At 39.0% G+C, this 14,028-nt stretch overlaps 1 protein-coding gene across 3 annotated transcripts in view; it reads left to right on the forward strand.

Moving 5' to 3' along the window:
• LOC309715122 (roundabout homolog 2-like) overlaps window positions 1-14,028 on the forward strand; it is an 83,811-nt gene that overhangs the window by 55,502 nt on the left and 14,281 nt on the right. For all 3 annotated transcript variants that reach the window (XM_082547970.1, XM_082547968.1, XM_082547969.1), the window contains 9 exons: window positions 128-299; window positions 2,576-2,781; window positions 4,780-4,861; window positions 4,979-5,144; window positions 5,729-5,895; window positions 5,992-6,113; window positions 7,627-7,858; window positions 12,712-12,836; window positions 12,929-13,100. In XM_082547970.1, the coding sequence (XP_082404096.1) occupies window positions 128-299; window positions 2,576-2,781; window positions 4,780-4,861; window positions 4,979-5,144; window positions 5,729-5,895; window positions 5,992-6,113; window positions 7,627-7,858; window positions 12,712-12,836; window positions 12,929-13,100 (1,444 nt within the window). The remainder of the gene's footprint in view (window positions 1-127; window positions 300-2,575; window positions 2,782-4,779; window positions 4,862-4,978; window positions 5,145-5,728; window positions 5,896-5,991; window positions 6,114-7,626; window positions 7,859-12,711; window positions 12,837-12,928; window positions 13,101-14,028) is intronic.

Raw genomic sequence — 14,028 nt, forward strand, 5'->3', positions numbered from 1 at the left:
ATGTGGAGCTGACAAATCTACATCAACTGTGTGATGCTATCGTGTTAATATGAACCAAACCTTTGTGCTACTAAACAAGTACATCATCTAGTGTATTTACATTTCTCCCCACTGTCCCTCCCAATAGGATCTTCTTTTCCCCAGTCAGCAAGCACAAGGAGACAGCCGAGTGTCTGTGTCTGTGAATGGAGAGTTGACCATCTCTCCTGTACAGCGCTCAGATGCGGGGTACTACATCTGCCAAGCCCTCACTGTGGCCGGAAGCATCATGGCCAAGGCCCAGCTTGAAGTAGCAGACGGTAAGACGAGAGTAGATATAGCAGACACCATCCTCACAGAGAGAGAAAATGTTTACCTATGAAGGAAAATACCACTTATCGAGTTATCCAATTTATATATACACAGTTCAGCTGGATTAAAGAGCAAATAGGATAAAAGAAAGATGAGAGATGTTAAAGAAAACTTTGCTTCCTGAAGTTACAGTGATTTTGCAATGTTGTGCAAAGTATATCAGCATAATAACATTGTGCATAACTTAAGAGTCTCATCAATGTTTATTATTTTGATGGGGCACATATAGCTTATAACATTACTCAAACACTGAACACCACTGTATCAAAGATAATTTATCTGCCCACATTTACTGGCAAAGATACATCTGTATCTTCTAAAAGCCAGCCACTGATAATGAACCTTTCCATTTGCACCTTACTTTTTTAAAGACTGAAAACATGTAAAATAAAACGATCTACTTCATGGAGAGATGCAATGCTTCTTTTTCTTTTGACAAAGCTTTAATGTCAGCATTAAGTGCTGAGCTGCTGCCAGCTGGGAGCTGTTTATGCCCTTCTCCCCATTTGTTTCTTGGCTTTTTCTCCCACACATTATTAAATTAGCATCTGTTGAAGTGTTTTTTTGGAGAGCAAATGACTTCTGTTCTGTCACTCAGAGGAGATGGATAAATATCAAAATGTAAGGTGTAGAGCGCAAGGGATAGGATAAATTCCTTTGACTTATGGCTGAAAACAAAGATGGATAGAGTTGGCGTGACGCCTGGGATGTTTGGAAGCTTGAATTGTATCGTTTTGTAGCATGCACTAAGCTTGTAAGATCAGCTGCCATACTGTATGTGTCCACTAGATTAGGATTTTCTGAAGTGCTGGTTTCTCTAATATGCCATAAATGTGTGAGTGTAAAAGTACTTTATAACTATGTAAGTATAGCTATAACTTTAGCTATTTTTTTAGCTGTGATGTTTGATTGAAGAGTACCAACCTGGACCAGCAGTGTAGAAATTGATATTCTTATGCATAATCAGTAATTAGTGTTTTGATACAGTTCAATAAGTAGCAGCAGGGACTAATACTGGAGAGTGTTCTCTTGCATCCCTGTAACAACCTTGGAAAGCAGTATTGTAATTTTTACTTTTGTCACCAAGGTTTGTGAGTATGATTGCATTTTTCACAGAGCAGACTAAATCAGGAACAGCAATATCATATTTTTGTTTATACCGTAATCACTTGGGATAATGAGAGCGTGCTCTACAGCAAATGTAATATTAGAAAAAGTTTGCTAGAGCATCTTTTGTTAGATAATACATAAACTAATTTTGTGTTGAACTAGAAAAAGTAATAATGGCATCTTCCCATTTATTTAATGTTCACATTTACATCTAAGTTAAACCTTAATATATACTTTCCAACAACACAACGTGATAATATTGCCATATATGTGCAAACAATTTAGCTCTCTGAAAATCACATGCGGTTCTGCTTACTGTACACTATGCTGCGCCTAGTTGTACCTGATTTTTCTGTTATTCTGCTTGAGTTGCTGTATTGCTCATTGTCCTGAAGGAGGTGTGATGAAAGATAAGGCAGGGAGAGCCTGCTGTAAACACTTGTGTGAATGGAGACAGCCCTGATAACAGTGGAGAGCAGCAGTGAGGAAATTGGAAGCGAGGGATAGTTACAAGGCCTAGAGAGATTCAACACTACCGAAATTACTGTTTGAGAGTGCAGAGGCTGTTTTCTGGATGATATAACATGCTCTAAAAAGCTTTAAAATAGTTGTATTGTTGTTCTGCTTGGCATGCTAATTCTGAGTTTGGTTCATGTGTGTTTGTGGGGGACTTGCCAAAAGGGTGGAGATAGAACCATGAGTCAAAGTGGAAAGAGAGAGGACAGGCATGAATGTGCTGAAAGGTGTTATAAAGAAGGTATGGTAATTAGCACCACGGGTGAAGCATCGTTAATCCTCACCTAGTAATTAAAACTCAAAGGTGTGATGCAGTGCCATGAACACTCCGCCCTACTGTGGAAAAGCCTCACAAAACAGTCAGTTCCTCTCACAACAAATCCACCAGATTGAACCCTAACATCTCGGGCATGCAACCACAAATATAATTATTGCAATCACAAATTAACACCTTGTGATAAGGTCATGTATTTTTTCCCACAAATCTGATAACTCCAAGAAAACAGTTGCATGTTTCTTGCCAAGACTATGACATTCAAATTACAACGTTAGGAAAGCATTCAAATAATAACACCGGATTCTTGATTGTTATACTCAGCCCTGAAGGACCGCCCACCACCGATCATCCGGCAGGGCCCATCCAACCAAACTCAGGCTTTGGGAGGCATGTCCCTACTCAGGTGTCAGGCGTCTGGGGACCCAGAGCCTACAATCACTTGGCGGAAGAATGGAGCCAACCTGCTTGGAAAGGACACAAGGTTTTCCCTTCTGGAACATGGCAGCCTTCAGATCCAGAGTACCAGGGTGGGTTATGTTGAAGTAGCGAGCGATACCTTGTATCTGTAATATGTACTGTAGTTTCTTCTGGGGACAGTGGCCTACTAACCACCAAAGAATAGCTCTAATTGCTAATTTAATTGTTTTCCCCATAACTTTGCTTTAAAAAATGATTGAAGTCCAGTTGGAAGAAGTTGATGGGTTAACCATAGATCACTGGTTTCTGGACTCTTATTTTAAAGGCATTTTCTCTTATATTACTGGAAAGAGTAGCAACTGATCTGCCACAAAATAGTGGTGAATCATGCTCAACTTAAGTGTTCGTTGAACTCTAAATGAAATTTGTGATTCAGAAGTAAGACATACTTGCTGAGTGAAAAGTTGTATTTTTTCTTTTTCTAGACTTCTAGATAATTAATCTTGTTTCTAACAAATTACGTTTCTCCATGCCTGTCATTAGAAAGAATTGAGTTTTAGGAGACTCTTCACTGACATCACTTTCCAGTTACATCTAACTTTTCTGCTCAGTCTGTAGATGTTTAAAGCATATAGAGTAGTGTTTCTTTTTTCTTTTTTGTTTTTTAAGTGCTGGCTGGGCTCCTGGCATTCAATCCATCTTTGTTGCCAGTCAGCTGTTTTCCTAGGTTTTAGTTGTTCACTTGGTTTAGTCTAATTAATTTTTTTAAAAGAGATAAACAAATTACCAAATATATGAAATGATAAACCACAATTGCAGCAAACATTCTGCCAGTTAGCATTACGTACGACCTTTATATTTCCTCATGCCAGATGTGGCAGACGGAATTGAAGTGTCCTTTGCAATAGTTCAATCAGGTCCTCAGGACTAATTAATCAAAATAAAGGACAGTTAATTAATCTTGGAGACAGTGTTTTACCACCAAAATTAAAATGCCCTTGTTATCTTCTCAGCAGGATATCAGTTGAATCTCCTGTTGATTATTGTGCCTTCAATTAATCCCACTGCACATATTTCACATTCCTCTGACCTGTAAATTATTCGTATATTTTGCAGTGAAATCTTTCTCTTTTGGTGAGAAGGACATTGAAGTGAATGTGAATGCAGTTCATAAACACATCAAAGGAAAACAACATATTTAGTCTATGGGGCTTTTGTTTGTTTTTGCATGTGTAGCTTTCACACCCTGCATTGCGTGTGAAAGAATAAAGAGGAATCTACGTACCTGATAAATGATGTCAGCTTTAATGCATTACAGATGAACAGGTACAGTCAGGTTGCTGTTAAATGATGAATAGTGAGTATAGATTTTTGTTAGTTTTTGAAGTCTTTTATATAGTCTGAATTCAGAAGTGTGAAGGGGGTAATAAAATGGAGAATCTCCAATATACGCTGTACTGTCACAATGTCAAAGTGCTCCTCACTCGTGTACTTTCTCTCGAGAGATAACATAGTTGTCAGTCTCTCCTAAAGCATTGCCAATATGAAATTGGTTGTCATATCTACTATTTCCTGTGTCAGCACTAGTGATGATAATGTCGATGGCTTTTGGAATGGCGGGTGACCATTACTGGAGCAAATCAATTAAGAAAATTAATGTAAGCTTTCACTGGGATCTCTCTTTTTTTTTTTTTTTTCATTGGCCAGCATTAAAGTTCCCTCTCATCCACTCTCCGGCTTTTCTCGAGCCAAATGCAGGCCAGTGGAGGTTAATGCATTTTTACTGTACTAGTAGGTGCAAAGCCCAGAGTGACGTAAGAGCTTCTGGAAACCATCTGGGATCAGAGTTGGATTCAGCTGTACAAAGCAACAGAGTACACTCGAAAAGCTGTATTATGATGCAGATGAGCAGAAAATGTTTGTTAGTTTAATAGACACAGTGTCTGCAATCATTATTATTATTTTTTATCATTAGTTACTGTTTTTTAGTGAAAAAAACCCAAAAGAATTTGGTTTCTGTTGCAGTTTTGAAATCTGCCCAGTTCTTGTAGAGTTCAGATGAAATGGGAGCTTGAATTAACTTGAAATTTAAATTGTGTTTTTCTTAGCTGTCTGACTCAGGGCTGTATACCTGCGTTGCTACCAGCTCCAGTGGAGAAACATCGTGGAGTGCCTACTTGGATGTCAGAGGTCTGCTTCAGTAGAAATGATTCACATGTTTTATGCATATCACTTATAACATGGCTTGCATTTGTTTTGTTTTTGTGTGGGTTTTTTGCTTTAATTGTGTCTGTCTTGTTTCCTTAGACGCTACTGACCTCGTTGACTTCATATCTCACAATTCAACCGCCCTCCCAGGGCCTCCCTCCAAACCCGAGGTTACTAATGTTACCAAGAGCAGTATCTCGTTGTCATGGAAACCGGGACCAGAGGGGGGCTCCCCAGTGTCCTCCTATGTCATTGAGGCTTTTGGGTATGTCTGCGACCTATGGCCTCGAGCAACATTTAGTGACCCCGAACTTTCATGGCAGTAACAGATGTGGGTGTTTCTGTGGGCAGTCAAGCAAGCCTGGGCAGTTTGAAGGAGAACATTCATGAGTAGCTCTTTATATATATATATATCTATATATATATATATATATATATATATATATATATATATATATATATATATATATATATATATATATATATATATATATATATATATATATATATATATATATATATATATATATATATAGTTAATTTCCAAGGAGTACAAAGTAGCTTGTATTTAAATGTAAATAATAACTTTATTGGTTGTTTTTAAGCAGAATATGATTAGCACACTTTTTGTGTGTATGTGTGTGTGTCTTGTGTTTGTTGGACTGACTATTCTTTCACCAAACAAAATGTTTTTCAAAGCCTTTCAATAGTTATTCTGGCGTTTCATTACTATGTGGCACTTCATTTGAGCTCCCACTCTCAGCAGTACATCTAGTTATCTCAAATGAATTGTCTGGATTTCTTACATTTGAAGTTGTTCACTGCTTATTTAATTTATTCTTTTTACAGTCAGTCAGTGAGTAACAGCTGGCAGACCGTGGCAGATCATGTGAAAACCACAGAGTTCACAGTCAAAGATCTACGACCCAATACCGTCTACTTGTTCATCATCAGGGCAGTCAATGCTCAAGGGCTCGGGGATCCGAGCCCAATGTCTGAGCCCGTTCGCACTCAAGGTACAGAAATGAGAATGGATTCTAATAAATTTTTAGCGATAAGAATTCCTGTTCCCACTTACATTGCTTGTGTTTTGGTTTTTTTCTCTGTCACAGACATTAGTCCTACAGCACAGGGAGTGGACCACCGTCGTGTGCAGAAAGAGTTGGGGGATGTTGTAGTCAACATGCACAATCCTGTTGTCCTCAGCTCCACTTCAGTGCAGGTCACCTGGACTGTGAGTACCCACAACCCTTAAAAGATTTGTAAAAGTATAGCCGAAGTACCGACTGTTACCTTTGGAGCAATATAAGAAAAACAAATCTGGTCTAAGCTTGTTTGAGAACTTTATACCTGGCACGTCACTTTGTTTTGGATTAGCTGGCACACACACAGAATAAATATGAGGGGATGGATACACATTTGTAGAATGAACAGCTGCTGCTGCATCAATTTTGATTGGTGTGAAGCGATGCAGGAATCAAGACTAATGTTTCTATTCAGGACAAATACATCACCATTAGGCACTACATGTGTCACTTCTGGAAGCAGTTTGCAGTGCTTTATCTGGGAAATGTTATTTCTGTCTGTTGGCAAGGTGTCCCAGTGCCTGCTGCTGTAGGTTAATAACACACCTTGGATACATTTACTGCAGTCTGCTATTTCATGCTTGTCAGCATGACAACCGTGTACTGTCACACAGCTTTTAGACTGAGACAACTGTGTTTGTGGTGGATCTGAATAGGTTCACAGGCGTTATTTGACCTGGCTCCATTTAACAGAAGTTTTTTCAGTACCCAAACTTTATGTATTAAACAGTTGCAGCAGAATCTTTCTTAATTGTTGTATTTTGCATGTTATTTGGGAAAAACAGCATTTCCCATTTTGTTTTTTGGATTTTACTCAACTTTAATTTCAGTACTTTGTTGCTCAGAACATAAAGTTGTCAGTCACCTTTGTCTGTGTGGTAGATGAGAACTTCATTGCATACTTCTTGTTAAACTTGGATCTCCACATTTCTGGCCTATATGCACAGCTTGTGCAGGATTACATCAGACATTACATTTACTAGAAACAGTTCCACTAAGACATCAAAAATCACAAAGCAAATTTTTCCTGCCTTATGAAAAATCACATTTCTGTAAAGATAAGGGTTTGGTAGTAATGAGATTTGAGAACGTAAGAACCGGCGTGCACAAACTTCCACAAATTTGGATCAATTGTATTACTTTTTTCTATCTTTTGAAGAAAATAGGAATTTGTGTTTATTTTTTATTCACACTCCCAATAACAGTAATTCCTTTTTTAAACATAGGCAAAAAAGGAAAAAGAGATGGCTTATGGGACATTTAGATGCACAAATCATTTTGTTAAGAACATACAAGCTGAGACAACAGAGAGACAGCGAAAGAAAAGAAATAAGCCAGAAAAGAGCCACTCTTGCACTGTTTTGGTGATAATCCAGTGTGTTATTTTCCTTGTAAAAGCTTTTTCTTGCTTCTCCCCCTGTCAAGAAGTACCTGTCCTGAAAAGAACCTGGGAAAATTAAAAAAAAAACAAGAGGAAAAACATATTCTGTGCAGATATGGCAAATGCACTACTACTGTCTTTGTACGGTTTCTTGCTTCTCTTCTGCTAATTGAACTGTGTGATTAAATAAGCGGATGTTGAGTCATAGCAGTTTTTATGACACCTTCCGCACAATTACAATGCAGCGTGTCTCTCTCTTTCTCCTTCTCCTCTCTTTTCAGGTGGAGAATCCATCCAAGTTTATCCAAGGCTACCGTGTTTTGTACCGGCAAACTTCAGGGCTGCCCTCCCCAGGGCCGTGGCAGATACAGGACTTGAAGGTTGCCTCAGAGAGGGACATAACTCTCTCTGGTCTGAAGAAAGGCATTGTATATGAGATTAAAGTGCGGCCGTATTTCAATGAATTTCAGGGCGCCGACAGTGAATCCATGACAGCACGCACCATGGAAGAAGGTGAGCCACAAATTAATTCGCATTTCTGATAAAAATTTATTTCTCTGCTGACTTAATGTTCGAAAGAAGTAAGATATAGTTACTAATGCATGAGCAGGAGCTCTTGTGTAAATGTTTCTACCTACTTTCATATTTAGTTGCTCCTACTAATGGCTTCTTGGCTAGATAGGAATGGATAATGGCATTTCAAGTACACCCTCCCACATACGCACACTGCTGCAGTGCTATGTCCCCTGTGTGTGAAAGCAGGTCTCCCAGACAGCGCAGTAGGGCTCTATGACAACCCCGAGCCTCTGTGGGTTGGTGGGCAAAGAGGGCGAGCAGTAAAGCTCAACTCTCTCTCACCTCGTCTGTGCCTGCTGCCATGTCTCTGTCTAAATGTACATGATATGACCTCCCACCTCACTTACACTCACACACCAATGAGCTCTTTGTGTAATTACACTTCCTGATTTCGTCTTTCTCCTCGTGTTATTCATCGGCTATTTGAAATGTTATTAATATCAGACTTCTCTATTCATTCTCAATTCTTTGCAAACAGGAAATGATAAGAATTATCTTTGCATGCTAATGCTATAATAGAAATTATTTAATGCTGCCAATGCAAACATCACAAGAGATGAACCCCAACTTTTATGTTGGGTTTTCTGTGATCGGAGATGAAAAAGCAGATTGAAGTGAAAGAGACCACAGTGCACAAAGCCCAAAGGTAGAGAATCAGGTCATGGCTGCGACTTCATTTGCTGCATCACTCTCGTTGTGTTTTCTCATTGAATGGGCTCTTCACCCCTGGACTCAACCTGTCAGTACAGAGCTTAACTATAAAAATTCTAAGGAGCATTTGAACATTTGGTGGAAACTATCTCAGCTGTGGTGTCAAAAACACTGGCTTTAAGATGCACCAACTCAGCTGTGGAGTGAAAGATCTTAGGCAGGTGGAGTGCTGACTAAGGAGACAACTTTGAAAGAACTACAAAATTTCAATTATGCATATGAATCTTACAGGTGGAGTCACTGAATCAGTGCTACTCATTCAGGTTAAAGGATTCATGCTCTCATTGATTCTCATTAACTTTCTCTATACCTTCCAGTCAAATCACCCAATATTTATTATTTAAAGCCCCTGATGTGAAAATCCACTTTAACCTTGAATATGGTTGTGTGACAATCCCAACTAAACATCCACTCACTAGCTTTTCTTTTCACCGAAATTGCAAGCCGTTACCGGCTCATCTGAAAATGTGCTAAAAGCAATGAGAGTTACTGTCCTTTCTTTGCAAAAGATCTCCATAACAACTGAGCAAACATGATCGGGTGATACAGGCTATGGCATTAAGGTTAACACTGTTTTCAAATTTAATCAATTCCCCTGAAGGTGAGACTGCATTTTGGACTTCAAGAGTAAAAAAAAGTGAATGCACTGTATCATCATTCATTTACAGCGGCTACATATGTTGCCTGTGGGTGAACAAGACAATATCTTCACTTACTTCATTGCATCATTCAGGTGTTGCATCATTTGAATGGTGTGGAACTTGGCTTGCGCTGAAAAACAAGTCATGACAAGGCCATTAATGTCAGAGAAAATATTAGCCCAAAGCATCTGTGTTTGATGATGAGTGGATCACAGGGCTGCATCTTCCCCCCAGTAGGAGAACAGGGCTAGCTTAGTCTAGGGGATAAAGCTGGTGGAAAAAAGAGAGACTCACCTCACTGGAGCCCAATTAAAACGGCCACACAGGATCACAGAGGTCTTTGCAGATGGGGGCATATGGTCTGCTCAGGGATACCTAGAAACAAGGCATTGTGGTAGAGGGGGAAAAAATTGCCTTGCTCAACCTATTCTCTACTGCACAGAAATGCAATTCTTGCAAAAATTGCAAGAAAATCACTTGTTATCCATCAAAGGTAGATTGGAAATGAAGTTCCCTACTGCACAAGGGAGAATTTGTATACTAATGCACCTCACAACCTTTCAGTGAGTTTAAAGAGGAGTGTAGGCTTTCAGCCAGTATTCACAGCAAGTCAAATGAACCCATGAGTCAAGGTTCTATGCTTGTATAGTTGTTAAAATGAGAACCTCTGATCTGACCTGGTCTCATATGGACATTAGTGAGGCTAAAAGCTGAAATTCTCATATGAAACAGAGCTCCCTTCTCTTGCTAGATAGAGTTTATTACTGTTTTTTTGTTTTTGTTTTTGTTTTTTGGGGGCGGGGGCAGATGTGTTGTAGAGTAATGTTCACCAGTTCATGAATTAATTAGCTTAAATTATGCATCCATTTGCATAACAGGTTATGTTTACTACTTCATATCCTGCATAGCAGAACATTAAGCAGCTTTAGTAGCTTTTGTTTAATTGCACAGCTGTGGGTAAAAAAACCCCCTGAAATGTTTACTTAGACATTGGAAGCATTAATTGCTTGAAATTACTCTCTAGCTACAGTTCACATCAGTCCTAATATAAGTATTAGTCACATTAGTAAGAACATAATCTTTGACCTTTTCTTGGTTTTGCAGCCATTTATAGTAATATTATCCTGAGTCATTACTGGTATTCTAGCTATTATTCATCCAAGGGGATTGTTGTGGTACATATGGAAATTGTAGAACTACACTTAATGGTTCCTGTCTTCTCCTAATGCAGACCTTTGACTGACTGGAAAGGCACTGTTTGCTAAAAGAGCACCTCTGAAATGACATCTGGAAAGCTGAAAGTTACTTGGATAATTGTGACCTGATATTACCCTACTTGGAGCACTGAAGGCATTTAGTGGTCACTGCCCTCCTGCAGTTTTTTTTTATTGGTCACTCTACTACTGCTCTAAGCTTGCTCTAAGCTTACTAGGTGCCTTGTGGAAAGTGCATTATTATAAAATATACAGACAGTGGTAGTATTTCCAGAATAACGTGCAATGACAAAAGGAATGAATACTTTTGAAATAAAATGTTAAACGTGGTATAATCAGAAATTATGATCATTTCATTTATTTAAAAAAATGTGGAACCGTATACATGCCCATTATTCTGTGTACTTTCTGACATATAGCATACCTTCTGATTTTATCTGTATATGTGTATTTTCCTTTTTTCAGAAAATCAAAACTGAAAAGATAAACAAACAAAACTGACAAATAAACTGTTCCTGGCTGAGGTTTTGAAAGCCCCCCAAAAATCCTCAAACAGTTGTAGAGCTCTGTGTTTTATGGAATGCTTTGTTTGTTTGTTTTTTGCTCCATCAGATTAGTTATTATGATTCGATTTTTGTCTTCGGAGACAAAAGGATTGCCTCAAATATTATGAGCCCGAAGATGAATATTAGGAGCCTTCTTTGTTCAGACTGTTGATGATTTAGAAAGTTGAATTCCTTCACCTGTAATCAAATTGGAATTACTTGTAAATGTTTACTTGAATGAAAGGAGTAAAGATTTGTGGCAGGATGATATGGTATAATATAATATCCTGTATTTTATATTTGACTCTTCCTTCATTGCGTGTGTATTTTTTCCTTCCTTCTGAACAATAGTCATCTCAATACTGGGACAGTAATTTGTGTGAGTCTGTTTAACGGTAATTGCTTTGGAAAGTCAATACTGCCTAAATGTCTGAATATAGATATCCTCAAACTGAGCTCAGTTAACTTGTTAAATGTAATAAAAATAAACCGCATCTCCTATGGCTGATTTAATTCCTTTGTCCTGCCAGCCTGTCAAGTACTTTGCAGACACAGCCATATCTGTTCATAGCCGCTCTTTTAAGCACAAGCTACATTATACAGGGAGATTTGTTTCATCTGGCAACAAAAGAAATCTATTGTTTTGTCATCTTTTTGCTATGTAAATTACCTGAGGCTGATGTTGAGCTTTGCAGATGTCAAATAACTGGCAGAGGTCAGGATCAAATCTTGCACAAATGCTCTGTCATACACTTCTAATATGCTGTTGTGTCATTAGTTCATATGCGCTAATACATGGCTTGGTGCTTTTGACTTTGAGAGTACAGACACCATGTCCATTTTGAGAATTTGACTCACAACGCCCATTTCCACAATGGCCCACCTGCCTTTACTTCTCAGTACAGTAAGACAGTGCCTTCCATATATTGAAACACTGTGATTAGTATTGTTATTTTAAGCCTCCTTAATCGGGCTCAAACTAGCTGTTTCATCCATTCAGTCAGAACGTAATGATGATTTTATTAGGAATCGAGAGAGACTGTGCCCAGGGATTGCCTGATTTGCACAGTTCCATAGATATGATCTTTTTGCCTCCTGCTGCCTATAGTTTCTTTAAATTTTACATCTATCTATGGAGGGTGCCACAATCTCTAATTTTAAAAAAGAACTATTAAAGTTTGTTTTTTATGCCCTTAGTCTCCACATACACACCAAGAAATCACCTCAAACTTATTATCAGACATGGGTACTGACCAATTTTATTCAAACAGACATGCTAAATTGAGTGCATCTACACTGGAAGCATTTGCATGTGGCCAATATGGTGTAGTGCGCGTAGGACATGATGAAAGTGATTTACTTACTGGGTTCAGCAACACAATAAGAATCTCACTATTAAGATAAGAAACTGAGATGAAGTACTCCCAGCAGCCATCTGCCAGGCTGGCTTAGGAAATAGAAAAACCCATGTTGTTTGGCTTGCTGAATTAATATGAATTGAGGTAGCGAGTGAGACAAATCCCTCTTTGACATATGAAAAAAGAAATAAATAAAACAAGACACACTCGTTTTTCAGAATAAACTATGTGTAGTGATTTCATTCTTTCTTTCTTTTTTACCTTTTCTTTCTTTGATCTTTTTACCCCCCCCCCCCCCCCCCTCCCGGTGTGACCCATCAGCACCAAGTGCGCCTCCACAGCAAGTGACAGTGCTGACAGTGGGAAACCACAACAGCACATCCATCAGTGTATCCTGGGACCCTCCTCCTTCTGACCAACAGAATGGCATCATACAAGAGTACAAGGTGAGCCCAGGCTTCTCCAGACTGAATAGTTTAGTGATTTAGTGATGTACAACCACACAATGAAATCTGTCTGGTGTGTCTGTCTTTGTCAGATCTGGTGTTTGGCCAACGAAACTCGCTTTCATGTCAATAAGTCTGTGGACGCGACCATCCGTTCAGTGGTAGTTGGGGGTCTGCAGACTGGAGTGCAGTACCGTGTAGAGGTGGCTGCAGGCACCAGCGCAGGGGTGGGGGTCAAGAGCATACCCCAGCTCATCACTTTGGGTAATCCACTCTCTCTCTCTCACAAACACACACACACACGCCAAACCTCGAGTCAAATAAAATGACCCCAAGATAGGAGACCTAGGTCTCTATCACAGATTGGGGGTCTGGGAAAATGATTTATCAATTTATCGCACTTGAAGAAAGAAAATTGCGCTTTACAACGCCAGATGTCTATAGAGAAATCAATAGCAGTTCATTAAGTGTAGTGCCTGGTAACACTGTGCCAAGTACTGTTAGCCATATCAATAATCCTCTCCAATATGTGTGCAGCTGGCGCTAACAAAGTAGACAGTGTTTTTGTAGGAGCTTATCAGCCTATCACATCTTATGAAATCACTAAAGGATGCCCAGCGTATATAAGCCCAGAATCAATATGGGAGCTCAGGCCAGATGCTCTTCATCTGTGACTTTTGACTGATATATAATAACACCCCTAACGCCCAGAGAAAGGGAAACAGGCCTGTGGAATGAAGCTTAATGATGGGGGGGTGGTTCCTGCTGGAGACTGTGAATCTAATTTCACAGCACAGTAGCCGCAACAGAAAATCAAACTCTGTCAGAGCTGCTCTGTCAATCTTGTGTCTTGCAGCTCAAGTTGATAAGTGCACTGCTGAATTGATTAACGCTATATTGGATGCACTGATGCTGGTTTTTTTTTTATCTCTTTGTGTTTGTATTTTTTCACGGGCTCATCTTTCGGTGGTCTCTGTAGTCCATGTGTCCTGGTTTGATACATAGTGTGTTCCACACTTCTTTGATTTGCTTAAACTTGTACATTTTCACCATATTTATTTATCTCTATGTCAAACATTGTGATGATATTGAATAAAATTTTGTTGCAATTTAATTTCTCTGAACTGCATTTTTTCCTGCTCAATATTTTTTTTTAATCCCATTCAGTCACTCATACTGAAATTAAAATTCT

The sequence above is a fragment of the Aulonocara stuartgranti genome (genome assembly GCF_965226115.1).
Source record: "Aulonocara stuartgranti genome assembly, chromosome: 10".
Classification (NCBI taxonomy): Eukaryota; Metazoa; Chordata; class Actinopteri; order Cichliformes; family Cichlidae; genus Aulonocara; species Aulonocara stuartgranti.